At 42.8% G+C, this 13,742-nt stretch overlaps 1 protein-coding gene across 3 annotated transcripts in view; it reads right to left on the bottom strand.

Moving 5' to 3' along the window:
- ate1 (arginyltransferase 1) overlaps positions 1-13,742 on the bottom strand; it is a 52,473-nt gene that overhangs the window by 31,280 nt on the left and 7,451 nt on the right. Inside the window, exons 6-9 of one of the 3 annotated variants that reach the window (XM_031872864.1) lie at positions 11,607-11,821; positions 7,915-8,043; positions 6,296-6,424; positions 312-344 (exon numbers count right to left, since the gene is read on the bottom strand). In XM_031872864.1, the coding sequence (XP_031728724.1) occupies positions 312-344; positions 6,296-6,424; positions 7,915-8,043; positions 11,607-11,821 (506 nt within the window). The remainder of the gene's footprint in view (positions 1-311; positions 345-6,295; positions 6,425-7,914; positions 8,044-11,606; positions 11,822-13,742) is intronic. The other 2 variants (XM_031872846.1, XM_031872855.1) reach the window with 2 other exon arrangements.

The raw sequence follows: 13,742 nt of genomic DNA, 5'->3' as shown, positions 1-13,742 counted from the left end.
AGAGAGAGAGAGAGAGAGAGAGAGAGAGAGAGAGAGAGAGAGAGAGAAAACAAAGGTGGCTGGGTAGGTATGTGCCGGACAAGGGGAACTAGTGTGCATTTAGCCCCCTTTCCAGAGTGTTTGATGAAGAGCTAAACTGAAATGCTGGACTTGTTTTTTCAAACCATTATCATCATCTCCATGACAGTAATTTCACCAGGAGGACATTTTCTTTGTTGATAAATCATTACAGGTAACACGTATGGATGAATAGAGACATTTAAAAAAAAGGGGGTTTATTAAACTGTCAACAGGCCAAAAGAAATACATACCTCTAGTGGTGAATCACAGAGAAATCTCCGGAACTGTGGAGGGAGACAGAGAGAGAAACAGTTAGTTCTGTGGGTCACCAACTCTTTTTGAAAAGGTTTAAATGAAAACCATACACCACTCCTTTGCTTTCCTATATAGCTTATCCCTCCCTGTTTTTCCCCTCACTCGGGTGTCACATATAAAATGCAGCCCCCCCCTCATTCATAAAGGGGCATAAAAGCAAAAACTGTATTTACACAAATGAAAACATTTAGCCTATCAACTGAGGCTCACAATCCAGGGAGGACATATAGTGACGGCTTAAATAATCAGCTTTGTCGTCAAAACAGCCTACCTCGAAACACACTGCAAAATGCACATGAGATACCAATTACTGGGGGACTTTATGTCTGTGGAACCATTAAATCTTTCTTCCATTCTCTACACATTTTTAGCGCCGGGGGTTGAGAGCAGTGTGTTTACTGACGAGCTGACCTGCAGGACTGGAAGACAAAACGGAGCGCGCTGCCATGTTTCGGGCCGAAACCCGATCTATAATGAGAACCAGCACGGCCACAGCGGCGCAGTGATGGACAGCTTTTGGTTTGCCCCGTCTATCTCACCCTCACGCGCCACACCACAGTTTTCAAGTTCATATTTCACGAGGAAACGCTACAATTCCAGCTCTGTCTTTCATTTGCAGAAATGTTCCGCTGTCTGGTGGTCCAGACAGGAGGCTAGAATAGCAACAAAGTATCATAAACACAAGATAGAGAGATGATACAGATAGGATGAAATAAACAAGGAGGGCATATGAATTATGTTATTACATTATCACACTCTTGTGTAAGGCTGCTGTAAACACTGGGAAGTTTTGTCTTGTTTTTCCTCATTCAAACCAAAGCTCTACTAGCTTGTCTGCGTGATTACTTGTAATTTCTGTCAGCACGGCTGGTATTTGGAATAAAACTAAACTCTCACAGAGTTCTCAATAAATGGATGAATCCAAGTTCACACTGCAGCTCTGTAAAGCCCCATACTGGGACGGATATCAGTCTTTCCCTTTCATTAAAACTAACATGCTCTACAAGTTGAAGAAATTCCTACAAGCACACACCAAAATCCTCCGTGCACAGCAGTACGGCTAGTAATAGCATCGACTGCCGACGCCATGGTTCGATGGGTGGGACAGTCCTGGCCTAGGTGCAACTCAAAATCCTGACAGTTTCCCGAACTCATCCAAAAGAGTGTGTGTGTGAGTTTCTCCGTTTGTCTGCCACAGCTGATATGTGTGTGTGTGTGTGTGTGTGTGTGTGTGTGTGTGTGTGTGTGTGTTGAGGACACTTACGCAGTGCTCTCCAACACGGGGGATGTTTTGGCAGCGAGGGGCTACAGAATGATGCACCGTCGTCTGTCATTTCTATTTTACCTTGGCCTTGGAGCAAACACTTTTCACTACCCATCAAAGTCACCCACTTGAGTTGGCTTCCAGTCATAAAAATGACTAAAATCCACCAAAAATATTAGTGAAGTTCCAGTCAGGAAAATAAGTGACTCTATAAAGTATCAGGATCACGCAAGATTCTGCAAGAAGACAACCAGTGTGCAGAACTTAAAAACAACAGAACTAAAACAATAACAATGCATGCACGTTTTGCGGCTATAAAAGACTCACAATCTGTGCACCCTGCGGTGCCGAAGACGTCAACAAGATGCAACACACCCGTGGGGATGTTGCTCCGACACAAAACAACACGTCGTAAACTGTCATTTTAACCTCACATGCTCCTGCTCAATGCCATAAGGGCCAACTGTACTTGCAAAATATTTACATGCAGTTACTGCAACAGTCCTTGAGCTACAGCTACCCCAGGAAGAACTTGTCTTTGAACTTTTAGCAGTAGTGAAATATTGGCAACTCACTGAATGCAGTTACACTTACAGTATACATATTCTTGCATTTAAATGTATTTTATAAACCTGCTAAACGGGAGTATTTTGTGCACATTTTACACTTTCCGTGACCAATGTGGAAATTGCAATGACTACATCTGTTTAGTTGATAATGATCTCTGCTCATGCAAAAACATGCTTATCAAGCTCCCCACCTGTGTAACCATGCCAGTAAAGACTACTTGTGACTACTGCACGCTGCCAGTTAACAAATTACCAACAGCAATGCCTCCCAATGTGCAATACTGCCAGAGGGCACAAATGAAACTTTTGTTCAAACCTCACAAAAAACTAAATGGCTTACCAACAGAACAACAGCTGCAGTTATTAGATGACATCATTTATGAAGGCCATGAAAGGCCCTGGCTGCTGTGCGTGTGTGGAACTGTGAATCTCCAATCGACTTTGTAGTGAAATGCCGTATTATTTCATTAGACAAGTAAGTGTGTGCGAGTGTTTTACACATTAGAGCCTGTTCATGTATGCAAATGCATACTTGGATGTGTGCTTCATGTTAAGTTCTGACAGCTTGTAGCAGTCCTCGGTCCCTCCTCCTCCTCTTGCACCTTTAGCAGGCGCTGATCGTGGGGGCTGATGGGTAATCATACCAAGAGGAAAGAGAGGCGCAACTTTCCACTGCTGTGTCAACCCTGCTTTGGCTGGGTGAGGCCGCTCTCTCCTGGAGCCTGGCAGGGCTGACCCCTCTCTGGCCACTGACAATCAACAGACCACGCGGCCCAGACAGGCTGACACAGACACTCAAACAAACAAACTCCTTAACACACACACACACACACACACACACACACACACACACACACACACACACACACACACACACACACACACACACACACACACACACACTAATGTGTAGGTGCCGTCACTCAGGCTTGGAGATGGCAAGGGAACGAACATAAATTCTCAGCTTCCCCTTTCTCTCTCTCTCTGCATCTCTAATACAACACCACATATGCCTGTGAACGGAGCCGTGTCCACAGTGCCCTCTGGAATGTTCTCATCTACAACACATGGAGTCCATCGCTTCCTCTCGAACTCTCCCTTTCCTATAGTAAACACTCATCTGTGTACGATTAGAAGGGCAAGCAGCCGTCACAAACACACACACACACACACACGCACAAGCTGTCGTGTCTTCACTCACACACATACGGCACATACAAACACATGCATCTGTTTAAGCCTAATTGCTACTTAGACCTCTCGTCGTCGTGCTCTTTCGCTCAAATGGCTGTACTTATTTTAGTGACTATGTGCCTGATTTGCCTCCATCACATTAAGAAAACAACCCCTTTCTTCCTCTGTTCACCGAACATTTGCTGACTAGATATGTGTTTGTTTCAGTGTGCAGCAGAGGAGCTGCAGGATCCTCGCCGCAGTACACAGATCAATGAGGTAAATACAAACAAAATACTTAAACTCTGCCATAAAAGGAATGTTGCTTATTGAAAGTTTAATTGAAGATCTTGTTATTGTGCATAACCATGTTGCAAATAGCTTTGTAGGCACTAAGAGCCAAAATGTATTTTCCTCGTTCATTTCTTCCATCTTTAATGACACATTTTATTGCCATTTCGCAGCTTTTTCCATATACTTCTTTTTTTCCATGCATCTTGGTTAAGGTCCCGGCCATCAAGAAGAGTAAATACAGATTTAACAGGATTTGTTTTCCTCAAAATGAATGCCACATGTGCAGGAACTCAGAGTCACGGCTCAGCAAAACAGTTAAGACCACTAAGTGTGAGTAAGAGTGTGTGCGTGTGTCTGTGTCTATGTGTGTGTATGCATACGTGCGTCTAAATAGTTGCTTGTTTGTGCTTCAACTCTGTCAGGAAACCATGATTGGTTGTGGAAGGAATAATGTCTGGCTCCCTTCCAGTCCTGGTATGACGGGAAATGCATAGATCCTTAAACAAACAAAGTCAGTCCCCTTTAGGACATCCTACTGTCTAATGGTAGTACAATTTTGGCAGGGTAATTGAACTACAATCTCTTCTATCGCCTGGCTCTGAGCCAGGCTGACGGCATTCCACATTCTGTCCCAAGGTAGTACTTTAATGGATTAATAAATACCTCAACAAATACTAAATGACCCAACTTCCTCGGTAGCAGCAGCAGGCATAGAATGGCATGGCACCAAAATGTGCCATCACCACATCGACAATGTGTTTTCCATTTCTTTATGAATGCCACAGGCCACAGAAGCTCCGAGCTTCTGGGAAGACAACGGAGCTTGACGGGCAAGAAAATAAAATCAGTAGTGTTTCCTACTGTGGGCTCAGGAGTGGCTGCCACAATAGTGAGTCCAACAAAGGGGGATATAATAAAGACGAACCAAGGAGAGAGGACGGCATGGCAACTCCAGTTCTAGTATTAAGGATAGAACAGAAGAGGCACTTTATAGAGGCCGATCCCAGGAGGATGGAAGCCTTGAATATATCTCAATATACAGTTTCATCACAATATGATTCCATTGAACAACAATAAATTACCATATTGAATTATCGCTCAGCCCCAACTGCAATGTAGAGTCCTGCATATACCATTTCCTATGGTAGAGATGTCAAGGTGAATTACAATGAATGTACTACAGGAGTAATTAACCCACTCTGTGCTTTGACACTATAATACATTCAGTCAGTATACAACTTGGAAAGTCCATCAATAAAAAAAAATAAATAAAAGACTATTTTCAGACAGCGGTGTTTGTGCAGCCCCACACCTTTCCTTTTTTCTTTTTTTTTTTTTTAAAGCTATTCCTCTAGTTCTTGAACCCATCTGATCCCAGTACAGTTATAAACCTGAGGTGCACACACAACACGCACAAACACACGCTCCCTTTAATAGAGCTGGTGTTATGGCACTAGGAAAGAATCTGCCACAGTCTGCCCAATCTGACAGCTTTTATTATTTATTAATTACCTTGCTTTTACAAGCTGGAGAATTCAAGTAATTTACTGAGGCCTGCTGGCAGGAGGGTGGAGGAGGAGGTTGTTTTTCCAGCCCTGAGGGACAAAAGGCCCTCTCAGGTTGGTGAGCATGTCCAGCAGTTATACATCCTGATTAGACTTTATTTTCGCCTGTTTTATTCATATGTAAAGTGGAGAAATGCAGGTCTGTGTATATATTTTATAGTCCAATTTACTGAGACTTATAAAATAATTTTCAAACTTTATGAATCTCTAATTGGTGATGCCCATTCTTATTCATTACTAGACAATACTTCTCATTCACTGCATGAACTAGTGAACTTATTCTCTCTGTCTTTTATAGAGTTTAAAGTTCAAAGCATTGCGTGCAGAAAAACATTTTTATAATTATAATAATTTATCGAGGTCCAATGAATGTTGCAATTCTCCGAATAGCATGCACACTGTGATGGACAGTGGGATGAACTGGTTGATCCAGGTGCAAAGACTGAGACGACAACAAATAAACAAAGAGATTAGTATCAAACTGGATTTCCCACAACTAGGGATTACTTCCATTACAAATTAACCTGTCAATAATTACAACGATCACTCACTTAGAGGATTATTTAGTCTACAAAATCCCAGAAAAGTCCAAGTTGACATCTGAAGAGTGCTCGTTTCACCAAACAGTCCAACATACTAAGGACTAAAGGTCCAGTGTGTAAGATTTAACTGGAATATAATATTCATCACTATGTTTCTATCAGCGTATACACTCCTGCAACTGAAAATGAAATTGGTTGTGTTTTGGTAAGCTTAGAATGAGCCATTTATATATCTACGTACATACGGAGCGGGTCCTCTTCACAAAGTCTGCCGTGTTGCACCGCCATACAGACATTTCTACGTTACCTGAAGGCCACCGAAGGTTCTCCGACACGTTTGGAAAGTGAGCGGTGCGTGGATGGGTATTCAGCCTCACCGTAGATGCCACTAAATCCTACACATTACTACTTGAGATTTAAAAACGACTTTAAATTTGAAAAAGCAGCAAGGTGCTGGAACAAACATGTGCAGTAGTGCCCTACAGTAGGTGCAGAATAATAATCATGCAGTACCTCGCTCTCACTACAATCGCTGGGGTCATCACCGTGAATGGCCATCTGGTAGCGGGCGTACAGCGCCACCGACTGCTGATAGGACGCTGTGAATTGAGGGTCCTCAAAGTTGACCGGCACTAGCCTCACCTTCAAGCACAGGGTGTGGAGGGAAAGGAGCAATAAGGTGGAGGGAGGTTTTATAAGGGTTGACAATCAATAAAAGGACGGTGAGTTGTTAGAAAATGAAATCTTTTTTTAAAACAACAAGAAGAAAAATCATAGGTGCTTTGGAGGACTTGACAGTGCAGGATTCAGCAGAGGTTTTAAACAGTCTTATACACGTGTTTTGGAATCTTAGGGTTCACATCAGTCTCCTAGTCCTCAAGGCAAACTTGTCCGTTTTTGAGTTTGAGACTTGATTCAGACTGCTGTGCACAAAAGACACATGAATGAGTGAAAACAATAGGATTCTAGGAGACTGAAAGTGTGTTTTCAAAATGATAAAGTGACTTGAAGATGAGGCCAGTGCACCGCCCAGCTTTTACCGCAGATTTGAAGATAATTCAAGACTCAACACAGCGTCAGAAGGTCCGGAGCAGCAGAACAGCCAAAATCGTGTCTCCATGAATCATCCCAGACAGACACATTGACACTCTTCCATCACTACAGTCTCCTCTCAAGAAAACAGGCCGCACGCACAAAGACAAGTAAAATGTCATTACTGCAGTGGTAATGACATTAATCCTCAAACTCAAATGCGGTTCCAGTTCAGACACAACTATGACATATCTGAACTATGGATGGAGAGGGTTGAGCTGACGAACCCCCCCCCCCCAAAACAGCTCAAGACTGACTAACAGCTCAGACACCTGGAGAAACACTGCTCTCAACCACAACGTATGGAAACATTTTCCCCTCCTATACACATACGCTCTCTTTAATATGAACACATTAACTTATTCTTCATTCATACAGGCATTTTGTTTATTTCCCCTCGATTTTTAAACCGTTAAGATGCAGCAAAGTTTAAGCGCAAATCAAGTTTTCCGTGTCATACAGTTTGATAACACAGTCCATTACCTACTGTTCATTCAGATTCAACCCTTATGCATCACTCGGGACTATTTCAGCTTTTTTTGATCATTTTGGCTGCGTCGATGCATATGGCATACATTTTGGCAAGGGTGTAAATGTTGTTTAACCTCGTCTCCTATAATAGGTCTATCGTAAACACTAACCAAAATACAGAAAGATCTTGATGTTGATTAAAAGATTTAACTAAGTTAAAGCTTTAAAAAAAAAAATGATATCACTAGAGCAACTTGTTTAAAGGGTTAAATAAATCAAAAAATGATATTCAATTGTTAAATATTTTTTCAACAAAAACTACCAACTACCTGTGTTGCGTTTGTTGAAAAAGTAATCACATCCTGCACTTACAATAAATGAATTGTTGAGGCAATGATACATTTTAGTCCATGAGATGATATAAAATAACCAATATAACTTATTCATAAGAAATTAGAGCAAGATAAAATGCTTTTGATGCCTTTGTAGGTAACCCAAACTTGTCGACCCTCTCCCTCCCTCCCTGGGCACCCCTTGAGCAGGTCGACCTATGCCCCCCACCCTCTGACCTGGCTCTCGGAGGGTTTGTCAGGAGGGTCCTTGTGAATGGCCATCTGGTAGAGTTTGTACACCTGGTAGGAGCCGTCGAAAGAGGCTTTGAACTGCGGGCTAGGGGGACTGGAGCGCACTAGCCTCACCTTCAAAAAGAATACGGGCAGACAAAGGTTAACATCAAAAATGGAAAAAAGTACAGAGAATAACATCAGTGGAAGATATTGTCACAAACCAAAGAGAAATAGTGTGAGGAGAGTGGGGAGGGAGAGAGAGACCGACACAAACACACCCTCTCCGGGCCGCGTGACACGCCCTGAAGATTTTACAGACAAAATGGGGACATTTCCAGTTTGACAGTTGTGTTACTCTTCTTTAGTAAATATCCTTGTGTTCACTAATAACAGCCATTGGTAAGCATAGCTGTAGCTTGATGGGAAAACAAGAACGATACAAAGAGGGTGCGTTGTGTCCGTCTCCACACAAAAACAGCAGCTGTAACTCAAAAGAACAAGAACGTAACTAGCATGTGCTGTTGTGGAAAACTCAAGTGCTCGTGGAGGTCCTCAAAAAGAAGAAATAACCATTAGCCTTTTGACTTTCTGTCTTCCCCTCATATTGTGCATATGAACCCATTTCCAGTGCTTCACCATGTCTTCTGAGACTTCCTTCTTGATCCTGATCAAACCCGAATAGAAATGACAGTGTGCAGAGGTCCTTTGATGACTTGTCGGGAGACTATATAGAGATATAGATAATATACATGGGCTGATATGTTATTGCAGACGTACCGTATCGATGTATATTTGGGCCGATAAGGAACATAAAGTGCAGCATAGAAATACCGAACTAGGTTTCAGGTCATTTAGACAGTTTCACCAAGTCTGTCCACCAGAGAGCATTGATAAGTAAACCGTAAAATATCCAAGTCGCTATATATCTTGGTCACAATGTCTGTCGTGTTTATGGTAAAAAAAGAAAAAAAATCCTATTGGCTGATATCCTCAATACACATATATCAATATGTGCATTGGCTTCAGAAAGTGAGTATTGGTCAGGCTATAATAGTGTCTACGGATTAGTCTTGAAATACTTGTGATGAGCAGAACACACATTGACATGAATCCAAGTTCAGCTAACATAACCCTAGTAAGTAAAACAGCAAAAGTTAGCAAATACATTAATAAGTCCATAGACGTGAAAGCTGCATACAAAATAAGTAAATGTTTGCAGTGCTATAAATCAATGTTAACTGGGAGAATAAGGAGAAGCATGTGATATAAAGACATGTGGAAAGGAAAACTGTTGTGCCGCTACACCCTCCGGCCCCATTTAATTAACCGTCTCTCGGTTTGGAAGCTTTTGTTGGCCACGGAGGCTGTGCCATAAGAATCCCCTGGACGGACAGACTGGAGGAATTGAACCTGGGGGTTTGTTTGAGTTGGACCCGAGTGGGTTTCTCTCATATGTCCACTTGGCAGCCACATCTTTAGTCAAACAGACACGTTGGGCCTCTTACATAAAAAGGACAATGCTGAAGTTCTGTCCTTTTTTAATTTCATTCTAAATCTAGAGATATATTTTGAAAGGCTGAAATCATTTGTGGCAAAACACCACTGTGGCAGATAGTGGACAGCATGGAAATGAAATTTTTAGCAATTCTCATAACGGTCTTGAAATGTAACACTAGCAGTCTGACACCGCTTTATGAACGTTCAACTAAAGCAACAGACTACCAGTGGCTTTTCTTTAACTTTAATTCAACTGAAAGATCATGGTTTATCAAAGCTTTAATGAAAGATGTGTTGCTCTGAACACGGATATTCAACACCTTGAAGAACACCGTTACAAAGTATACAATAGAGGAGCCAATTGATTGTAGAACCAATGCCTGCTATCAATAGATTTAGAAGAAAACACTATGAAAGCATGAGCAGAGTGTGGAGACAGTAGAAGACTCGAGAGGGGAATGATGGCTCGACAGTTCCAGAGGTGTTCCAGAGGTGCCCGAGAGGCTCTAAATCACGATGGCACACTGACCCCTGGTGGTGGTCACTGGACCTCTCGTTCAAGACAGTCCAAAAACATTACTAAACATGATCAACGCTCTCCCAAATCCAAAAACCAGAAACTCATATTGGTGATGTCATTACGTTATTAAGTGTGGAGCTGCTCCATAGACAATGAATTGGTAAAGATATTATAAATGACACAGAGTGCAACAAGGGTAATGTTCTGAGTTTTTGGTACATTTCCTGTTTTTTTAACTCACAACACTACAATAGAGTGAAGCTCATTTGGATTTTTTAAATAAAATAAACATTCTGTGGGTCTACAAAATCAGTTTCTCATTGATTGTTTACCGAGCGGTTCGACACTTTATACTTTAAATGTGAGACTAACTTCTCTGGTTTCTGTTTGTGAGAGAGTAGCTCATGTTCACAAATACGGATTGAACTTTCCAAGGCCATGGAAATAACATAATTGGATTATAAGTTTAGGTGGTGTTCCCCTTTAAGGCCAGGACTGAGGTAACTACCGGACTGCGCACACAGTTAATCTAAACTCGTCTGTCCTGTTGCTGTGACTTATCTCTTTGCTATTACTTCAGTAGTAATATGCTCCTCCAAGGTGCTGGACTCTACACACCAATAACGGTAAGAGAGATACGGCAACTGAGCAGTAAGAAAAGGTGAGCCGCATTTCTTCTTATCCATTTCCTGTCTAAATGTACTTTCAAAAATGTCCTATGTATCATGTAGAGCATTCTCATCAGTCAAGATATCTTTATCAGATGTGTGTATGATGAAATTGAGCTGCTACTACATTTAAATGCTCTACCGTCAACAGATATCTCCTGGTACTGGTGTGACAACCTCTCAAAGCCTGCAGCTCCGTCAATAGTAAGTCAACAGAGGCCCACCGCTCTGCAGCAGATTCACTCAACTGCTTATCATCCAAATTGTCCTTTAGCCACAAATCTGATGCAGCCTATAGCCACATGTAATAAACAGCATCTCTCAATTATTCCACTTGTAAGACGTGTCATTAACCTCCCTTTGCACAGGACGACCTTGTGTTCATGCCCACTTAGTGAAAATGGAACCATAATTGCAGGCAAACAAATGAATCCAATTGGAAAGAGCTGACTGGGAGAAGGTCTTGCCGGTCTAGTCTCAGGGGCTACAAAGACAAGAGACAGACACCGCCTGGTTCCTCACTGCATCTGGCTCAAATCTTGGTCAAGACCAAGAATGACGTTACTCTACCAACCTTAGCTTGAGGCCTTCGCCAGAGCTCTTTCTACACCGTTCTGCCCCAGCCAAAAGTTCATTTCCAGGTCCTCTCATATCGGCTGAGCTGGGAGCTGTGGTCTTAATGTCGTCCGCAGGGTAACGCGACCCAGTTTGTGTGGTGTGCCTGTCATTTGGGTGAATTTTAAACTGGGAAGAAGTGGTTTTTCCACTCTGCTCTGGCCAGCTATCCTCTCTGCACACATAAACACATGGTGAAGTCACTGGAGCTGGGGAAGAGGGCTCTATGAAACCATATTTTCAGGCTAAGTGAATCCAAACATTATGGAGACAGAGAGCTCAAACAAAAACACGATTTCCTAATGATAGCTGGAATCATCCCAACTGGCTAATGTTTATTCCAAGTCCCATAAAAAAGAAGAAAAAGAAAGTACCTACTCCATATTTCTGCTTACCTCAAGGCAATGAGAAGAGTTGTCAGGCAATGACTCACTGATGAAATCTTCCAGGGGTTTGGGTTGCTTGGTCAGTGCCGGAGTGGGTGGAGTAGGAGAGACAATGGAAGAGCCCCCATCAGCGTGTTGTCTAATCTGCTCTTTCTGAAGACGTCGCTCCTTTCTTAAGTCTCTGGCCTTCCGACATGGCGGCCGACCGGGATCAGCACCCATCCCTGCAGCCCAGACAGAAGAGAGGAGGAGGAGGGGGGGGGGGAATTGTCAAAGCTTTCCAAATGTACTCGTTTTCAAAGCATTGCCGTACAATCAAAATGTACTGTGAAGAAGCAAGAAGACGAGTGTTACGCATCTAAAAGCCAGAAACCAACCTCCGCTATGCAGAGGAGGAATTGTAATAAGCTGTAAACTCATATCTCATTTGAATAGACTACTTAAATGCCTTTATACAAGCCCTGTAAAGGCAGAAGTCGGGTAGTAAATGCATTATAAAGAAACAATATCCTGGTTGACAATTTGATTTGGCTGGCAAAGAATTTACTCAAATGAAGATTGTTTTTAAGACCTCCGGTTTTGAAAGCATTTAAAAACAAATTAGCCGTCTCTGCGAAATCCTCAGGAATGTTAATAGTGCTCTTATCAGTGAACATTTGCGACAGTCACATCTGGAAAGCTCTGATTGCACGCACCACGTGTGCAAAGTTACAAAATTCAAGAGGTGCGAGAGCAAGTGCCTTGCGCGTAGGCCGTAATAACGTCGGTTTCTAGCGTGCACACCTCGCTACGGCGAGTATGAACTAAGCTTTAGGAATAAGACTAAACACAGAAGTACGAGAGGTGGGAGCTTCAAGCCGCTGGTATTGAGGAGTCTCAAAAGAGTGCAGATTTCTGCCTGCCTCTCTGGGCAGATTGGCTGCCATGTTTACTTTAGTGTGCCCCCCCCCCCTGCAGAAGACAGTCTCAACAGAAAGGTCTTTAGAAGTCATTTTCTTGATTCCCTGCCTCAATAGACTTTAGCTTACATCATTGCTTAGGAAGCTATAAAACAATATGATCTGTGCAAGCCCAAAGGGTTAGCTGCTAGCTAGTGTGCATCTATAAGAAAAGAACAGAAGAAGCAGAAACAGGGGCCATAATGAATCCATGGGTGTTTTTTCTCTAAAATGACAGAAATACCAGATCTAAGCTGCTGTGGCACATGAATGAGTTGCTCTGCTCACCATTTAAAAAAGGGTGTTACTAGCAGAAGACGCACTTTCTCCCTTTTTCTCTCTCAACAAGAGTAACATTAACATTCTCTGAAGCAACTGAATCTCCCCTAGTTTCCCTCTCTTTGCCCCCCTCCTCCTCCTCATCATCATCCCACCCCCACCACCTTCTTGGCTCTTTCTAAGCCCCCGCAGCTCTCCGGGCATCCCATGTCAACAGTTTACACGCCTACATCCTGTTTGGAGCAATAAGGAAACGAGAGCCATTTCCTGCTTGTCTTATTGCCAGCCGCCGCCATCAGCTCGCTTACCAACTTTCCCCTGTGTCGACGTAACGGGGAAGATTGGGACACCTGGTCCTGACGAGGAGAGAGGGAAACTCTGGCACTGGCCACGCGTCACTGGAAGCGTTCAGCTTCAGCTGACTCAAACTACTTCTTCTACTGTTAAGGTGCAGCGTCTGTCTTGTGAATAGTAAAAACAGACGGGAAGTATTTGCAGATTCTGGCTTATTTCATGATTTATCTTCAAACCCTGATTTTGAATGTATAGGGTGAACTTGAGGACTACAGCAACAGCAAAATATTCTAGTATAATGTAACTAAAGTTCTTGGGAAACAATTTGTTTCAACTTGTGACGCTAGTGAGGTCGGAGGGTTTTCCTCTCTCGGAATAGACGCGACAAAGTCAAGACAGACCGGTCGCACAGAGTCTGGACTGTGTTCGTCTCACACACACCGTCTCAACCACAAACACATCAGCCCTGATCCACGATTACTCTGTCCACGTGCCTCTCCTCCCTCCTATTACACTCTCACTACACACACACACACACTGATACACTTTCTCTTGGTCTTGCACAAACAGACACAGGTACTCCTGAGGACAGCATATGCAGCCGCGGTGAAGATAAAGTCTGACAGATCAGTTC

The sequence above is a fragment of the Anarrhichthys ocellatus genome, unplaced genomic scaffold, assembly GCF_004355925.1.
Source record: "Anarrhichthys ocellatus isolate YVR2014 unplaced genomic scaffold, GSC_Weel_1.0 scaffold3, whole genome shotgun sequence".
NCBI lineage: Eukaryota > Metazoa > Chordata > Actinopteri > Perciformes > Anarhichadidae > Anarrhichthys > Anarrhichthys ocellatus.
The sequence above is the reverse complement of the archived record's forward strand: the minus strand, read 5'-3'. Positions and strand labels throughout refer to the sequence as shown.